We start from the raw sequence: 19564 nt of genomic DNA, 5'->3' as shown, positions 1-19564 counted from the left end.
CTGAAATGTGGTCATTAATGATCATATAGTTGCCACCCACTGGTCATTTCTCAGACTTACATTTTTTGACTCTGGCTCTTTTTAACCTACTCAAAGGTAACATTCACTAAGCAGCCTTGTTCTTTTTTTTCTTTTTTCTTTTTTTGTGGAACCAAGGATTGAACTCAGGCCCCTGCGCTTGCCAGGCAAGCGCTTATTCCACTGAGCCATCTCCAGGCCCTTAAGCAGCCTTCTTTAATGCCCAGGTTAGAAACGCTCATTTTCAATTTTCATATTTATTCCATCGAGTGTAGCACATGTTCTATTCTGCCATATCATAGGGTCTGGCATAAACATTGAATATGAACTATTCTATCATGAGAAAACTTATCTTGCAAACACAACGTAAATCTCATGGTGGCAGGAAGGCTTCCAAAGAGGCTTCCAAGAAGAAGACTGTGCCACGTTCCAGAGAACTGCAACTCACAGAACTCTGATATCTGAACTGCAAATGCACTATCTATTTCACCAGAAAAATCAACTGGCACTCAATGTCATAGTTGGTTTCAGTAAAAGAAAAAAAATCAATCAAAAATTTAATGAAATTATTAAATTACAATTTATAAATGCATCATAAAATTATTCACAGATAACTTTTATATTATAATTCAAACTGTTCTAACAATAGTTCTACCAGATAACTGATAAAAGTAACTGAAGAAAAGCATATTTTTTGTCAGTCTCACACATATTTTGGGAGTTACTTTGCCTGACAAGAATTATTAAGTTAATAAAGTTTTTACAGCTTCATAGCACATCACTCAAAAAATATAGATAATTTTACAGAAAAACCTGAGTACATACTCACATCAGAAATGCTAAGTCTTAGCACTCCACTTCATTTGGAGACTTGACCTGGCATCCCGCTTTTGTTACTAGCTATATAACAACAGCTGTATCACTATATCTTTGATCCTCAGCATCAGTATTTTATTTATTTATTTTTTGGCAGAACCAAGGATTGAACTCAGGCCCTGTGCTTGCCAGGGAAGCGCTTATTCCACTGAGCCATCTCCCCGGCCCCTCTTTGATCCTCAGGTGATTTAAGAACAGAATATGAAAAGAAGACTTTTACCCGATAAAGCTTTTGTAAGGCTTACAGGGAATGTTTTATATAAAAGCACTATGTAGAATCAATGTATGCATTTATTTAACACACCTACATCTACACATGCTCAAATGTGTGCCATGCTATAGGTATGCAATGCTAAGTAAGATGTTCTACTTGTCCTCAAGTGCTTACAACGTAGGAGTGGGAGATAGACATGAAAAAAAAAAAAAAAAAAAAGCCCAAGAGACACTAAATGGTAGAAATACAAACAGGTCCAGTGAGGAAAAAGAAGGGAGAATTCAGTTGTTTGAGAGAAAAGGTAGACAGAGTTGGCTTTATGCAGAGTTTACTCAGAAAAGTTCTCAGATCTTACACTATGTTTCAAACTTGGTTGTGGCAAAACCTGACCTGAACTAATACAATACTCCTGATCATCAATATTTTCCCTACTTGTTTGGAAATCCTGGTGAATGACTTCATTACCCACCGATCACCTAAACCAAGAATGGCATGTTCCTTGGCTTGTCTTTCAGCCTTCCAACCCAACGGTCATCAAGTTCTGCCAATTCCAGCCATCACATGATGAATCGCACCCACTTCTTCCTCTCCATTCTCTCCATTACTGCCTGCACAAAGACTTTCATCCCTGGAGGCTGCACCATTGTACTCATCCTCTGACTGTATCCAACAGTGCTTCTCATAATTAAGTTTCCACATCATGGCCAGATTGACCTCAAATGAACACCCAGGCATAGTTTCAGCTTAAAATTCCTTTCTGTCTCTACACTATCTATAAAGAAAGCACACATTTCTGGAAACACAATAAAGAGTTTGCCAAGGTTAACCATCATCCCTCTCTTAGGCTCCTGGCACTCTACTGAACATACATTGCAGTCATGCAGAAATGTGGTTTCCAAGAGGACTTTCTTTCACATCTTTCCACCTCATCCAAGCTCTCCTCTGACCTATAATCCTCTCTCTCCTCCACCCCACTCTTCTGTCCTTCTAGGTCTTCTGTCTTGCCAAGCAACCTTAAAGCCAATGCAGAAAACTTCACTATGCTTGACCTTCCCCCTTGCCTTCACTTTTGTGTACTTCTAGACATGAACTGAAAATCTATATGGCCAGGAGACTGAGTCCCCTGGAGCACTGAGATCAGTGCTTATCCCCACTTCTAAGATTGGAGCTAGCACACAGCATGTACTCAAAAATCTGACTAAATAGACAGTCATTTCAACTTTCCCACAAAATGTCTTGCCCTGCTTATCAGGCCTCCTCCCATGACAACTGTAGTCTTTATCTCCTACAACTATTCTTCCATTATTGTCTAATTTATACTCTTCTTTCTTGTGTCACAGTTAGATGAGAAAGAGGAAGCATTTAGGGGGTGAAAAAAACTTAGGACAGGCTTTGTCAACTTTGGCACTGAGAATATTTTGGGCCAGATAATTCTTTGTTGTGAGGCTGACCTGTGCACTGTAGTATGTTTAGTACTAGTACAGGCCTCTACCAACTAGAAGCCACTATCACCCTTTCCCAGTTGTTGTGGCGATATACACAACAAAATATCCCTATTAAAAACTACTAACCTAAAAATGGATTTTTTTTTTTAAGTCAAAAAAACAATGGTAAAGCTGATCAATGTTCTCCTGTAGTGACTGTTCAGGTGAAAAATGAAGAAGAAAATTCAGTCTATTTCTGTGATGCTGTTTAGTATGTGAGCAACAAAAGCAGGCTACAGTGACACTTCAAGGGAGGACAGCACTCAGTGGGCCTGACATGAATACATTTTGCCAGAGAAACAGAGCTCCAGACTCTGGGATTAGTCTGCATTAATGAATACACTGACTGACACCCTAAACTACAAATAGAAGGGAGTCATTACATAAGTAACAAAGGAAACTAGAAAAGTTAGGGCTGAGGAGGAAGGGACACACAGTTGACACTGTACTCACCTGTGGTTGACACGACAGTCTCAGGGCTTTCACTGCACAGCTTTGAGAGCAGGCTTGTCTTGCCAGAACCTGTGAGGCCTATGCATACCAGATCATACTCTGGTCGCGCAGGTGGTGGTCCCTTGCAGCAAAGTGCTCTAAAACACTGCCAAGAAAAAGGGAAAATGTGATTCTAAATAGAACAGTGGAGACACACCTTAGGAACACTTCAGTGACTAAAATAAATATTAAGAAACAAGTGATCTATGAATTATAAGGAGGAAAACAGTAACTCCTGACTGAAGAAATATGATGACACAACTTTAACCAAGTATTACCAACTTCAGTCACAAGTCATGTCTTCTCCTCTGCCTCTCTTCCTTTGGGGACAGACATGCCATACTGAGAATGACATCACCATGCAGCACTTCTGCCAAAACCCACACCATGAACCTCACCATGAGGAAATCACATAAAACCAAGTAAGAAGCAGCAGCCTAGAAAACAACTGACTTATTTTCTACAATATCAATGTCTTAAAATTCAAAGAAAGACTAAGAAACTACTCTAGGTTAAAGAAGATTAAAAAGATAAAATATGAAATACATTGTATTTTAGATTAGATCCTGATCAGAATGGAAAAGTGTCATCAATGACATTATTGGGACAACAGTGAGGACTGAATATAGATTGCATATTAGATAACAGTGTTGTATAAGGTTATATTTTCCTGAATTAAGTAACTGTACTGTGTTACGTAAGGAAAAATCATTGTTCTGAGAAAACACACTTAAGAACTGATGAGGTCTTGGTGTCTGCACCTAACTGGCTCAGAAAAATTCTAAGTCTCTCATCTTCATCTAGTAAGGAGTGTGATAAAGCAAGTGCTGCATGGTAAAATGTTGACAATGGTTGGTAAGTGGATCAAAGAGGCCATTCAGTCTTTGTTCTAGACTTAAAACTCTTTTATTTCAATTTTTAAAAAGTGTTGATTTTTTTTGTTTGTTTGTTTGGTTTTGGCTTTTGATGGTACTGGGGATAAAATCCAGGGCCTTATGAATGCTAGGTGAATGCTCTGTCACTGAGCTACACTCTCAGCTGCCTTATTTTATCTTTGAGACTGGGTCTTACTAAATTAGCCATGCTGTGCTTGAATGTGCCATCTCCCTGCCTCAGCCTCCTGAGTAGCTGGGATTACAGGTGGGCATCATCACCCCTCACCAAAATAAAGGACACAAAATCATGAATCTATGTACATATCACAGTCCTCTTGGGCTTTGCTAAATTCTACTTCATGTCATCTGATCTTAGGTACTATCAGTTGTAGTGTAGCTTCTTCATTGTACAAACCTGTTTGCTCTATAAGAGTAAAGACAAAGGAATTTGGGAAATAGGATGTCATTCACAAAAGGATCTTTCCTCTTAACCATTTACTGGGGCCCAACTGTGTGCCACCTTTGTAGAGCCTGAAATATATAAGCCCTAAATGACTCATAAAGAAAAAGAGAAGAGGAAGCCAGGAAAAAAGAAGGCAGGCCTACTCACTTCTGGGTCATCTGGAAATCATGACAGAAGAAACCTACAAAAGGATTGTGTTGATTTTTCTTACTCAGATAAAAGCTGAGTCATGACAGGCTGTCACACTCCAATAAATTAAGTTATTTTTCATGTCCAGTCAACAAAGCTGATCTATACAACCTCTGAAATAGCTCTTAGAATCTACCTTGGTTCTCTCCAGCCCAGGCTATCATTATCTAGACAACATCAATGTTCTCCTACACGTCCCTACAAATTTTTCTGTCCTATTTTCTACATAGCAGTCACCATGATTGATTATTAAGAGGAAGTCTGATTTTTATCTGTTTCAATCACTTCAGTTACTTCTCCCTGCTCTGTCTCTTGGACCAGCTCCTGGCCAGCAGCCTCTGACCCACCACTGTCCCTCAGTTTGGCTGGCTAGCTATTCCTTGAGACACTTTCCTATGCTATTCCCTCTTCCTTCATCTCCTGGTTTAGCCAGTTCATCCTCAATTTGCAAGTTTTTGTCTAACCACCCCTTCTTGAGGGCAGTCTGCTCTGACCCTGATTGTTTTACCAGTCAATGTTAAGCTTGAATGACATAAGTATGACCTAAGAAAAGAAAATATAAAAGTTAACAGGAAGCTTAATCTACACTCTCTGGCCACCCATGCTACAAGAAAACAGCATAAAAGTCAGAGGAACCTTCTCTTTTTCACTTCACATCAATGCCAGAGGCCTAATTCCCAAAAGAGAGGTTTTGATATATAGGTATATTTTGGTAGTTTAGAGCTTTTGTTGTCCTAAATTCACTTTTCCTCAGTTTCCCCAAAGTTCTGCTAAATTAGGCAAAAAAAAATTCTATGATTCATATAGAACTACTACTCCCACTGCATTTGCTCTCAGTCTTCTCGAGCCTAAGGAGTCCTCATTATTCAGTCTGCATTCATATATCAACTCCTCCTATTCGTTCATATTGGTCACTTTCCACTGGCCATGATTTAGTTCCATTATGCCTTCTCCTACATGATTAACTGTAAACAGCCTCCTAGATCCAACATATCCATCTCAAACTCATGTGAGGGATAGCTGATATTATCAAACTTTTCACAAATATTTGTTATCTGTGAAAATAAGTCTCCCAGACTCATTACAAAGAGTTTTTTCAGAGACAGATTTATGTAGGTACACATATATCCCCATGAAGATGGCCGATGGATAGCAGCTCTTCACATTTAAGAGAGGTCTTCCGTATTCAACTAAAACAGGCAACACACAGTTCTTCTTACTCAGCTATCCCCCACCCCATCCCCAAGGTAACTGAAAAAGGACCTTATTCCTGTCCTGAGATCCCCCATTTTTACTCAGCTTCCCTGCCAGAATTTACTAGACTGTCTCCTGAAGGGGGACAGATCCAACTATCCTGGCCCAAACTATTAAAATTCTTAAGTACAAAATGACATTATATGACTGTTTAAACTACTCATGTATCAGGAACATACTTTGGCCAAAAGTGCCACAATTTCATCTTCATGCTCTCTTTATAATGCAGTGTAAAGACTTTGCTTTTGTTATTGCTTGTACCTCATAAAACCTCTATGCTCATAGGTGGGGCTTTTGGGAGTGACTGAACCATGGCTGTGTGATCCTGGATTAAGGGTGTGATAACTGGATCAGTCCATTGGTTGGTTTAGCATATAGTTCTGGTTGCAGACAGCGGAAAGCCCCACCCTGGGATCCAGACACCATCCAACAGGTTTGTAGCTGAGATGAAATAAACAATGCTAAAGGAAGCTGCTGCCTCCTACCTACTACATCATGAACTGTTTCTTGTCTACCATGTCCCTCTGCCAAGAAGCCCTGCCTTGGTATGAGCTGACTACAGATTGAAACTTCTACGAACTGTGAACTAAAATAAACCTTTTCGCCTTTGACTTGTGTATGCCAGGTAGTTTGTCCCAACAATGAAAAAGTAATTCAGACACTAAGCTTTTTAATATCTATACCTGTTAGCTTATATCCCAGGTCCCCTAAGTCACTTCTGACATCAGACCTTTGTTTGCACACTTGCCCCAGTGATGCCATCATTCCCTTATGGTTCCAACCACACACAACATGTCGATTCTCCCAACTCCCCTTTGCACACCCCTAATGCTTCCTAAAAATCCAGGCTCTACAGTTCCATCTGTTCTGGGGGAACCCAAATGAAATCAGAACAAAATAAAAGTCTTCCCCAAAATTCGAGCTATGGCATAAAGGCATTTTGGAAAACAAATGCTAAACTGACAAGGAGAGCAAGGCAGAATCTTTTAAATAGATCACAGAACACTGGATGTGGATCTGAAATGGTTAACAGGAAAAGTGCAAGCTTGTGAGTCAACAAAATAAAACTTTCAAGAGTGTGCCACTTCAAATGGGGGAAGACTATTCATGGTTTTTTTAGTCAGTTCCTAACACTGTACAAAGTTTTCATTTGCCTTTTGTGTTTTTAAAACTTAATGAAGCTTTAGATCTTATAGTCAATTTACTTAAAATTACTCATTTTGGCCTCTAGACTATACTGTACTAAAGTTCATTGTGTTTGTCTCCTACAGAAGCTCTTGCATTGTGAAGAGTAAGCCCTTTTCACTGCTGTACAATGTGAAACACAATGCTGTCGGCAGTCCTGACAGCAAGCAGCAAACTCGGGCTTCATTCCCAGGCCAGACACTAAGGCATTGTGTAACTCTGCTCAAGCCCCATAAACCTATCCATGCTTCAGTTTCCCCATGATTAACCAGTAACGTTTAACACTATCTGCCACTTCCTTTCTTCAGTAGGATGTTATGAGGCATGGCCTCAGTGCTCTATGCTATTAAGAAAAGCGCCAGATGGGTAAATAACTATTCATCATGATGCTCAATTTCCTAAGGTATGTTGGCTATCTAGTAAACCTCATGGGCAAAGGCCCGGCAGCCCAGCATACAGCCTAGACTGGAATACTTGCCCTTCAACCTGCGCATAGTAGCAGTCTCCACATGTTCTATCCCATCCCAGGTGAACCTAAGACAATACACCCACCAACCCTTGGCCTTAACTTTCAGCAGGAAATAGAAAACAGTATGGATTATAATTATATTCTATATAGGGCAACTAAGGTCGTAAGTCTCCTTTGCCTAGACTACTTCAAGAGTCTTTTTCCATTGGGTCAATTATAACTTGCTCCTTTGTGAAAGAACCTAGGATATCTACTATACTGTTAAGACAGGGTGTCCTCCCCTAGCAATGCACACACTACCTTCTGCCAGTGTTGTGAGGAAATGGTATGCCACCATCCAAGAGGAGGCAAAGTCTAGAATCATCAGTGACAATGCTGTTGTAGACTTTCAATGAATCATGTGATCTTTGGCTGACATATGGAGAAGCTAAAATGTAAAATCATAAATATTAAGGATAATAATAATCAAATATAAAGAAGGAAGGTTGTCCTATGTACTAGAAATGAAAAATGAAAGACAAAAACATCCAGGTAAAATAAGGGGTTCCATTTCTGCTTAGTGACTCTACACTAAGGTAACAGTATCATCTTACAATGTCCCTGTTTGTGTTACAGACGTCAGACAGGTGGCAGCCCTGGTAAAACACTGCTCACAAGTGAACACAGTTTAATGAATCAAGCTGATGAACTGTAAATTAAACTGTTAACTACGTATCTCGTTTTCCACCTTCTGAGTTACTAGTCTCTCAAACAATCTGAGCACTTACTGTTCTTACCACCCTGGCTGTGCATACAAGGAATAAAAGGTCTTTCTTTTTTCCCATCATTTAGCCAATCCTTACTCAGAGTTCTGCTTAGAAGCCACCTTTCCTTGGAAAATTTTCCTCAATTCCCGTCAGAGAAATAATAAATCCTTTCTTTCACATCTATCACGTACATATGCTTCCAGCACTGGAGGTCATACTGTCACATGTAATTCCCCCTCAAGTGTCATATTTACCAGCTGATAGAAATATGCTCTCAGATCCACAGACATAGCCATCCATTCTTGGCCCTATTAACAGTCCAAACAGCTTAATTTTACAGCCTCCAAGTGACCAGGCACCAAAACAGAGCAATAGAGGTCTCCTACAACTACATATTTCTTTCTTTTTTTTTTTTTTTTTCTTTTTTTTGGCAGAACCGAGGATTGAACTCAGATCCTTGTGCTTGCCAGGGAAGCACTTATTCCACTGAGCCATCTCCCTGGCCCAAAATGGTAGAAGGGTTTTGTTTTGTTTTTTTTTGAGGCTCGAAATGCCTTTAGGGCATTTCTAGTTTGCAGTGTCTGTCTGGGTTGGAACCCCAGAAGCTTGAGCTTAAGGGCTTTGTTTAAGCAGGCACTTAAACAACTGAGCTACTGGGCAGGTCCCCACAACTACATATTTCTAGATGAGACTTGTTCAAAAGCCTCCCACTCTGACGCTAGCCCCTTCATTGCCAGTATTTCCTACTGCCCTGTCACTGCATTCTCAGCCTTTTCAGACATGGCATTTGTTTTAACTGATACTCTGTTTTTCATAAGGAATAAAAAATTTTATTCTGAGCAGGAGTTCAATTTGCTTGAAGCTCTGAGTAATTCCTAGAAATGTTTCTTCAATCAGCTTTAAGACTTCCCTACTGGGGCCAGGGAGATGGCTCAGTAGAACAAGCGCTTGCCTGGCAAGCACAAGGACCTGAGTTCAATCCCTGGTTCCACCCAAAAAAAAAAAAAAAAAAAAGACTTCCCTACTGATACACAGTAAGTGCCAATTTCAAGTCTCCTCCTCATGTAAGTACAGGTCTCCTCATCAGACAACACCCATGGGTTCCCAAAACAAGCAGAATGGGTGGGACCTACCATAGCATTCACTCAAGAAATATGTGTTAAATTAACAAAACATTTATTAGGTGGTACTTACAAACAAGAGAAAATTCATAATTTTAGATATACTTTTCTCATGCAGTTTCGCTTCAAAATTAGGAAGCAGCATATGTACATTTTGATCCTCATCAATTTTGACAATGAGAAGTTTTCTTTTTTTGGGGGTGTGTGTGTGTGTGTGTGTGTGTGTGTTTTGTTTTGTTTTGTTTTGCAGTAACGGGGATTGAACTCAGAACCTCGTGCTTGCCATTCTCTGGGCTATCTCCCTGGTCCTGAAAAGTTTTTAAAAGACAATTTTTAGAAGTATTTTCTAAGCAACCTAAGTTTGCAGACCAAAATTAGAGAAAAAGGAGGGCTGCAAGGAAAGCCAACATTTTGGCTTCCAAGGTCAATTAAGACTCAGGACATATGAGAACTTGTATTGTAACGTCATGTAACTCGGTAGTGTCCCAAATTTTCTCATCAAGGAGATTATGGGGCCAAAGAGGAAAGTGATCAACAATGTAGAGTGTGCCTAAGGAGAGTCACATGGAGAGAAAACATTCTCTCAGGCTTTCACAGAGAGCACATTGGCCAAGCAATGGCCGTGACTCATCCATCTGGCTGACACTGACAAAGGTTCTACAAACCGAGGTACAGGATCTCAGGATAAATCCTGAGGGGATTTCACTGACCTTATCAGATCCAAAAGCTACAACTCTTGTTGCATAGGTCCTGCTTTACCTTGGTCTTAACCATCCAGCAGAAAAGTATAAAAACGAAATATAAGAAGTAAAGCCATGGTGTTATGTTGAGCTATAGGGGACTCAGGTCAACAATTTCTGACATAGCCAGTCAAGGGGAAGACCCAATACTATTATGGACTATTGGACTCTTTTAGAATATTTTGCTGAGTTTACACACCTATAATATTTAAATGATGGAACTTAACAAAAAAAAAGGGGATACAGATGAATGTCCATTTTGTATCTATGTATTCAAAGTGGTTAGGATAGATATATAGTTACATTCTTTTAATGAATAGAGGGATTTGTTCTAATGGTGTTTGTAAATAGGATATCATGTCCACATCTTGTATAGCAATTAACCACTAGGAAGAATGTATGCAATGTGTCAATTATTGAAACTGTCTTACCAATTTGGTTTGAAACTGTCTCATTGCTATTTGTTTCTCAATAAAATTATGGGAAAAAAAGTATTTTCTAACATGCCCAATGAATAAAGCACAAAGTGCTTAAATATCTGAAATGATTTGATTTAGAATAAAATATATTCCAACTCCAATAGTTAAACATGGATCTATCTTTTGAAAATGAAGCCCATACAAAATACACAATGTCAAGTGTGCTGCAAGACACATAAGCTACTTGAGTTCTACAAGAGATATAACACCAATGGAGATTCTAGTACAGTGGTGGCAAATCTATGGCCCATGTACTATAGCGAGCTGTTTGTATCATTGAAAGCTCTAAAAGAATCACTGTTCTATTAAGTGAAAAACAAAACTCAAAGGCAGCTAATACTAGTCAGGTGATCTGTGTATATTAATTTTTTCCCTAGAATGATGCAGTAAGAAAAGTATTATATGATCATCATTTTAAGGCAAGGAATCTGAGGATCAAACAAGTTAATTTACTTGTCTGAGCAGGGTAGGATTCAAACCTTAGTGAATATGGCTTTGGAACTGTCTATGGAGCCTCTGGAATGATAAACTTCTAATATCTGAGACTGTTATATGCAGAAGAGTCTTTTAGAACCATTCTGTGCAGAGGACCGCACAGATAAAACCACCAAGGAACTATGAAATGGCAGAGGTGCTGTGGGTGCCAATCAGGGATGTTGAACTCCTGAGTTGTTTTGAAGAGGTAAAGGGTTCTTTAAGTAAGTCTGCCCATGTAATTAAATAAAAAGATGCCTGGCAAAGGAAGAAGATCCAAGTCTTCGTACTGCTCCTTTACTTGCACTGTCACATTTACGGCTATTGAACATTTTATTCCAAGAAAGGGGACTTTGCAATTTTTTTTCCTGCTGAGTTTTAGACGACTTGGGTGAGAAACAGTATCCCTGCTGAATTAGGGAGTAGGGAGGTAAAATACAACACTGGAAGACAAGGAGATAGTGAAGGGCTCTTGGCCTCTCTGTTTTGTTCTTCCATCTAAGCCTTTTTTTTTTTTTCCTCTGAAAAGGACAAAGCTTCTCTACTAAGAGAAGCCCAGGCTGGCCACAGAAATTTCTGATTCTAAACATGGTAATAAAGAAAATAGTACCTACTGAAATAAGCCTCAAAATTCCTTCCTTAATATATGTACATATATCTTACTTCAATAAGTAAATAAATAAACACTAAGTAAAATAAAATGTGTTTGAACAGTAAAGTGCACTGAGAGGAGAGGACGGGGGAAATGTATTAACAAACTGCAGCATACAGAAATACACATGAAGGAAATGCTTTCCAAGCAACACACAAGTGAACTAATCCTGTCTATTTGTAAGAAGAAAAATGAGTATCAACTATGTAACAATATCTTGGAATAACTAGCAATTCTTGCAAATAAGTGAAAAAGAATATAAATTCAAAATGGCAACTAAAACAACCAAGATGAAGGAGTGCTGTTGTGTGCCCTTGACCACCAGACACAGATCAACAGAAGACTTCTGCACACTGCAAGAGCAATCCACTTTGGGGGGTGAAAAACCCTGTCCTCCTGTAAAACCCTGTATGAAAAACAATAACTTGCTTTTTAAAGAAGACAGGTCCAACCTTTTGGCTGTCTGGGCTCTGCTGAGCCCCCAGATGAAGGCTCTGGCCTGCAGTCCTCCCAGGACCGAGGCTTCTGGCCAATACATCACACAGCCTCAGGACACTAAGTCTGTCTTTGCCTTACCCTTTGTATTTCTCAATCCACATTCCTTTTTGGGGTAAAATACTCCATTATTTCTGCTTTGTTCTGGGCTGTCTCCTGTCTCTGTCCCTATTAACTCGTGGCAACAAAAGAAACAAACAGAAGCAGGAGATTTCATGCTTAGCAGCTATAGACACTGGCCTTGCGGCTTTGCAGAGGGGCAGACATCTGAGACTGAATGGGAAAGAGTGTTACTGCTCTGAACCACACGGAGCCCACGTGGCTCCAAGGCTGTGCATCAGGCACCCTTCATCAGTGGCATTCATGAGTCTGAGTAAGTGTATTTCAAGATGAACAAAAACTGAAGTTTTAGAGATTAGGGCATGTATCTGATAATTAGATTTTAAAAGATTCTTATATATTCTTAGCCACCCAAAATTGGACATCTTCTCACAATAGAATCCAGAAAATAATTTTGTTGTTGTTGTTATTGTTAAGAAATACAGAAAAGGAATCATGCTAAAAACAAATGTCTTTCTTATTTTTAAAATCTAATTCCTATTTTGTAACAATATGATGGGAAAACTAATACTTAAATATCCATTTTCGTTTTTTGTTTTTTGCGGAACCGGGGATTGAACTCAGACCCTTGCGCTTGCCAGGCAAGCACTTATTCTACTGAGCCATCTCCCCGGCCCCTTCCATTTTCATAGTAAGAAAATTATCACACACACACACACACACACACACACAAAAAAAAAAAAAAAAAAAATCCCAGGCATGTGTCTATAATAGGGCCAAGCTTTTCATAAACATCTCCAAATCAGGCTTCACATCGGTCAACTTTAGACCATCTACTATTTCTTTTTCTTAAAAAACAAAGAAATACAAATTTAGTTAAAAGAAAAACATTTTTTATCAAACTTTTTTGATCATATCTGAACAGAACATTCCTAAACAGAAAATAGGGTATAAAAATGAGAAAACACTTTTAGCATTTCTTGCCAAAGCGTCTATATTTTATACACTTAGGAAGAGTTAGGGAAAGAAAACATTTAGAGAGCTTGCTCCCTGGATAGATTTATAAATGAATTTAAGTTATCATGTAAAAATCTCCAGGAAAGATCTCAACAAGGTATATTTTGTCCACTCCTGGTACTTTTGGAATTGGAGATGGGCAGCTGAGACACACACAGAGTCTGAGAGACAGAGTCAAAAAGTCAGAGACACATGGGGAGGGGAAAAACGCGAGAGATGGTGAGAGGGAGTATGAGAGAAGAAGCCAGTTAGCTAGCTCAAATATTATTTTTGTAGTCCCCAACAAACATAAATTCTGCTCTGTTCTTTTGTTGAACAATCTTTGGACTCTACTGGGATGGAGCTCAGTCCCTCTGCTTCTATTTGCCTCCATTTCCTGTGTACCTGTTCACTTGTGCCTCAGCAATCTCCTTGTTCCTTTCCAGTCATAAAACTTTTGATCAGCACATCACCACAGCCTCCTGGACAACCACACTGCCCACTGGTACCATTAGTTCTTGTCTTACCTAATGCTGATTAAGTTTCCAAAATACTATGGTCTTTGTAAAACACATATAGCCATTTTCATAATTTAAAATCCTTCCATGGCTATCTACAGTTGTCCAAATAACATCTACATTCTTTATCTAAGCAGGTAAGTCTCTTTAGGAACTGGCCTTAATCATCATTTCTGATCTCCAATGCTTGTTATGAAGGATACATGAAATAATATCTATAAAGCACCTAAAACAAGATTTGACACATAAAATTTAACAGATAATAATTCTTGCTATTTCCTCATTATATACAAGACCCTGTATCAAGCAGACTCCTGTGCAGTTCCACCCTCTTACCTGTCCCGCTATTCAGGAAGCTCCTTTCTGCAAGCATACCCTTCTCCTGTCTTCATCTGGCAAGTTTCTAGACAGCCTTCAAAATTCAACTCAATCATCATTTCTTTCAAGAATATTCCCACTAGCCTCAGTCTGACTTAAATGGCATTTTTTGAAGTCCTTTAGCACCTTTTGTAGTCTACTGTCACAACATTCATTGTTCTGGTAAGTAAAGTTGATTTACTGTTGTTCTTCCCCCACTGGGCCTAGAATACTTGAATGTAGGCATTATTTTTAATCCAATTTTGAGATCTAGTGTCTGACCCAGCATCCACCATGTGGCAGAACTTTCTCCAATTGATAAGTGCATTGCTTTGATTAAATACATGGTCAAACAAGCCTGAAACTGAGCCTTATATCAATCAAGACAAGCTACTTCACCAATAGCTGTTCCCTAATCTAGAACATAAGGGTCATCTCTTACGATTGCTGGAGTAGTATATAAAGAAACGTGCACTAAATGCTTACCTTAGTGTTCAATAATCAATACACATGATTATTACCATGATTACTATTATGAGGTTTTTCTTCAATTACAATAATATGCTCATTAAAAAAATGATTTTATGACAACCAATCAGGATTCTTCTCACAATGTATAATGAAAGGCAATTCAAGGTTTGGCTTACTTCACTGCCTATTTGGTCAAAGGTCTGATACAGTACACCAAATCATATCAGATGTGCTGGCTAACGTTACATTATAGCAAATCAAAAGGACTACCAATAAGAGCAATCAAAAGAGATCATAATATGACATACTGTGAGACTACTGTTGGATTTTTTTTTTCCCCTTCCCAGAAGGAGAAAAAAACTCCTAAAAAGCAACTTCTAAATGTACTGGTCAATCCTAACAGATAAAGCAATTCTCTGTGAATATGAATCTCTATGCAGACCTAGACAAAGCATAATGGATGGATGTGTTGTAATCCTGTGCATCCTCAAATCACATTGCCTTAACTGCTGACAAAGACAAATGTTTACTATGGTCTAGCACTGAAGAGCCAATACAGTGAGCTAGATGTTATCTCACCTCACACATCAACACATGCGCCAGACAGATTCTTATTGCACTCTGTTATTGCTGATGAGAGAGGCAGGGAGGGCACAGCTGGATATTTCAGATCCACAGCTGAGCTGGCAGCAGTGGTAGTTCAAGACATCTTCTCACTTTAAAAGCTGGAATTAATCTGAAAGGTGTGTTTTATTAAAGAGGCACTTTCTGACTACTGTCAAACATCACAAGCAGAGGCTGAATAAGGCATATCCACTTGGGATCATCTATGAAATACCAACTGATTTCTTTCAACACCTACAAATCTTTTACCAAAAGCCAAACACCAATAAAAATCTGTTCCCTCCAAAGTATAAAAGTAGCATGTGGGCTTTATTTTATTGTAAATATTTTAGTGCTTATTTCATTCCCTGAGATTCATAAATGTATAAATGCTTTTACACTATGTTCCATGAAGTTATAGCTGTAACTACATAGATGGTACAAAATTATGCAGCAGACTGATGAAGATATTACAGGGATTCCACAAGTCTGTCATATTCAGAGTCTTAATACAATGAAGGCTGAATACCATAAACTAATCCTCTCTCCCCCTCCCACTGTGGGTGTCTCTGTCTTTCTCCCCCAGGCCCCGTGTGTGTGAGGAAAGCAAAGCTCCTGCTCTATCAAAGGAGTTCTCAAACAACTAGAATAATACAATATTTGAACATCCCAAGTGTTTTAAAATGGGTGTCCTTCTTTGCCTTTTGTACAAGACAAGGTTAGCAGTCATATATCAGAAAGGCTCTGATGCACAAAATTGATGAGAAGAGCCATGTAAGAGCACGATTTCTAGTTCAGGTGTGCCACTTGCACTGACTGCATGCCAACCTGTGTCAAATTCCACCGCAGCTGAGATAACGACCTCTGTCTGCTCTGGCCTGGTGTGCTGGACCATCAAGCTAGAGCATCCAATTGGCCAAGCTGGGACCTGGGCTGCAAGGGAATAGAGAAAAAAATAACTGCTTTCAGCAATGAAAAGAAATCCTGGCTTCAAATTGTAGGATTTTTCTCCAAACAGAGGGAGCCATTTGTAGGGCAGCCAAAAACAGCATCAACTATACATTTTGTCTTTTGGCCCAACAGACAGCAGACTATCTTTTCCTATAATTAAAAGACATAAAACACAACAATATTTGTTCAGCTTCTACTTCCACAGCCTGATTCTGACAAAAATTGCTAACATATTAAGAATGGCCAAAAGGCATAGGTATGAACCCAGTTAGAGGGCAAGATAGCAGCTGGTAATAAATATGTCTAGGACTTTCCTGAACAAACGTGTTTTGGCCTGTTAGTGTCCCATCTGCACACTGTTATTTAATAGTTGGCTCACCTACTGTCGATGCAAGTCCTTCTAGTTCTATCAATAAATTGTTATATGAAAGAAGATGGAGGAGACAAGGATCTCACAGCTCCTATGTTCATACTTGAGTATTCTTCCTTTCCTTTCAATTTTAATATCCTGCAAGAGGAAAATGGGACAGGGCACACTTGAAACCCTGTGCAGCACCTTGTTTTTGTTAACTAAAAACAAAAGCACAGTGGGTAGTCTAGGCTAGTGTTTGTCCCTAGAAAACAAACATGTAAATTCTCTAAAACTCTTTAAAGATAAGGGACTGGTCTTTTAAAAAAATAAAAACACTCTCGTTTTCAACATGTTTATCTAAGTAACATCCATCCAGCCACGCCTTTCATATTTGTAAATCATACCATAATCATGAAACAACAGTTACTATTAAACAACAACAATAACAGCAGCAACAACAAAACTACTTATCTGGAACACACAAAAATAGATCATTTGTATTTATAGTTAGCAAAAATAAAAGTAAAAATAAAACTGACCCTTAGTTAATGCAATTCAGCTTTTTTTTTTTTTAACATATTTAGCATAGGATCTACAAGGTCTCAATACATAGATTGGACTTGTAGTGATCCTCCTGTTTTCAGCCTCCTAAGTACTGGAATTATATGCGCATGCCACCACACCCAGTCTCAGTTGTCCTTCAGCATGTCCCAGGGGCAGAGCCAGCACAGCACACTGGGGATCAAACCCTGGTACCTGTGTCTGCTTAAGCAGATGCTTTAATCCACTGAGCTATCTGGCCGGCCTGACCAATTCAGCTTTCCCAAATGACGAGTATATGAAGACTTGCCATAAACTATCATATTAAAACAAAAAACAAAACTGAGGGAATTAGAGTAGAAAGGAAATGATTAGATAAAGGAACATGTTTTTAAAAAAAAAATTAAAAAGATAACCACATTACACATCATTTGTTTGGTGAATCTGTGGAAACAATTTATGATATTCTACAGGAGGATTATGACTCCACCCTGAAAAGGCTTTATAGCTCCCCATGGTTCTCCGGAAGTGGAAAAGGAGATACTCATGATTCTTTGGTTTTAGTGCAAATATCAACTTCACACTGACACTAGATAAAATAGTCCTCAAAGGAAATATTCATGAACAAACTAGAGACATAAGATAGGCTAGAGACAAAATATTCATCACCAAAAGGCACAAAAGGTATATGTAAGAGGACCAAGGTTCACTTGAGAAATAATGCAAGGGGAATAAGATGTCACAATAATACAAGAAAAAAATGCAAGAACTCTCTGCCATGTTAAAAAAAAAAAATCCGCATGTATTAAGATCTCATTGTCACATTACTTGAAAGCAAAGAGATCAGGTGAATTTAAAATCTGTCCTAGGATTACCTGAACCAACAAGACTTCCAATACAAAACCTGTTTACAATGAAGATAACAGCTCTCTCTTCAGTGTTTATTAATCTTAAATTTCTTACAAATTAATAATTTTTTCTTCCACAGAAGTATATAAGATATAAGATCTTAAAAAGAGATGGTTTTATATAATACATTACACAGTATTTACTCACATACTTCTTATGCTCTTTATTATGTGTTTTTATTGTAAACTACATCTGATCCTTCATAGAAATAAGCGAGAAATGAATTAACAAGACAATAAAAGGATACACAGAAAATACAGTTTGGTCAATTAGGGGCAAGAAGTAAAAAGCTCATTCAACTCAGGCAAAAGTAGGGACTTTAAACTTTTAAGGACCAAATGAAAAGTACAAGACAGTTAAGCAGATCACAAAGGAGTCTAAATCATAGAAACACTGACCTGAAAAAAATGCGACCTCACTGCAGCTTAAACTGCAACCTAGAATGCTCTACTGAATGACAATGTGGAAACTGTGACTAACGTTTACATAAAAAACACCTGGTATTTATTTTAAGTAAAAAGACAATAAAATGTCAAAACAAAAAACTAAAGACTTAGGAGACAAAATATATGACATTAAAATATCAAGTTCTGAAACCAACCATGGCAATGTAAACCTGTAATTCCAGTACTCTGGGAAGCTGAGGCAGGAGAATCACAAGTTTGAGCAAGTCTGAGCAACTTAGACCTCTCTAGATAGCTGGATGGATGGAGGAATGGATGGATGGATAGATAGACGGACAGACGGACGGACGGACAAACAGACAAAGACAAGACAAGACAGAATGAGTTATGGATATAGCTCAGTGTAAAGGCCCTGGGTTCAATCTCCACTACTGGGGGGAAAAACTGCAACAACAAAAACACTGACTAATAACTATTTGTACTTTATGTATACACTTGAATTTTAATACAATTCCTAACAACTTACATTAACCTCAATTTGATTGAACTGAAAATGCCTAGGAAAGTAGTAAAACAAGCTTCTGAGCAAGTCATTCCCAAAGACCACTGGCACCTGCAGGGCAGCCCTGACAGAGGAGCCCAGCCCCAATGTGAATGGCATTACTCAACAGGGAAGGCAGGATGAACTGAGGCAGGAAGAGGAAACCCACCAGCATAGGCTTGCTCACTGGCTCCCTGTGCTGGCTCCCCTCTCTGTACCTCTGTCACAAAGTGAGTGGATTTCCTCTGCCATGCCCTGGGCTGTGACACGCTCTCTTTGCTGAGTAAGAGGTGCCCACTGACTGCAGACTGAAGCTGTAAGCAAAACAGACTTTTCCCGCTCTAAGTAGGTTTCCCGGGCATTTCATCATAGCAGCAGAAGGCTAACACGCTTCACTCTCCTAAGCTTTCTGGCTATAAAAACAGAGCAATTAAAAGAACAGCTAGGGGGCCCAGCCCTAGCTCAGTTCTTTGGGGGCTGGTGAGATGGCTCAGTGGTCTAAAGCACCTACTTAGAACAAGCTAAGCTAAGCAAAAGCACAGGGACCGCGGTTCAATCCCCAGCACCACATGCCAGCCAGCCCCGCCCTCTGGTGGGCTGAACTGGCCACACACACACACAAAATAAATAAATAAA

General features: G+C 39.0%; 1 protein-coding gene across 1 annotated transcript in view; it reads right to left on the bottom strand.

Annotated features, from left to right (window-relative positions):
- Window positions 1-19564, bottom strand: part of Arl15 (ADP ribosylation factor like GTPase 15) — a 505974-nt gene that overhangs the window by 323938 nt on the left and 162472 nt on the right. The window contains exon 2 of the mRNA XM_004623100.2: window positions 3046-3190. Coding sequence (XP_004623157.1) covers window positions 3046-3190 — 145 coding nt within the window. The remainder of the gene's footprint in view (window positions 1-3045; window positions 3191-19564) is intronic.

This window comes from Octodon degus, unplaced genomic scaffold (assembly GCF_000260255.1).
Source record: "Octodon degus isolate 3935 unplaced genomic scaffold, OctDeg1.0 scaffold00001, whole genome shotgun sequence".
In the NCBI taxonomy this organism is placed as follows: Eukaryota; Metazoa; Chordata; class Mammalia; order Rodentia; family Octodontidae; genus Octodon; species Octodon degus.
This window is presented reverse-complemented; position numbering and strand designations above follow the sequence as displayed.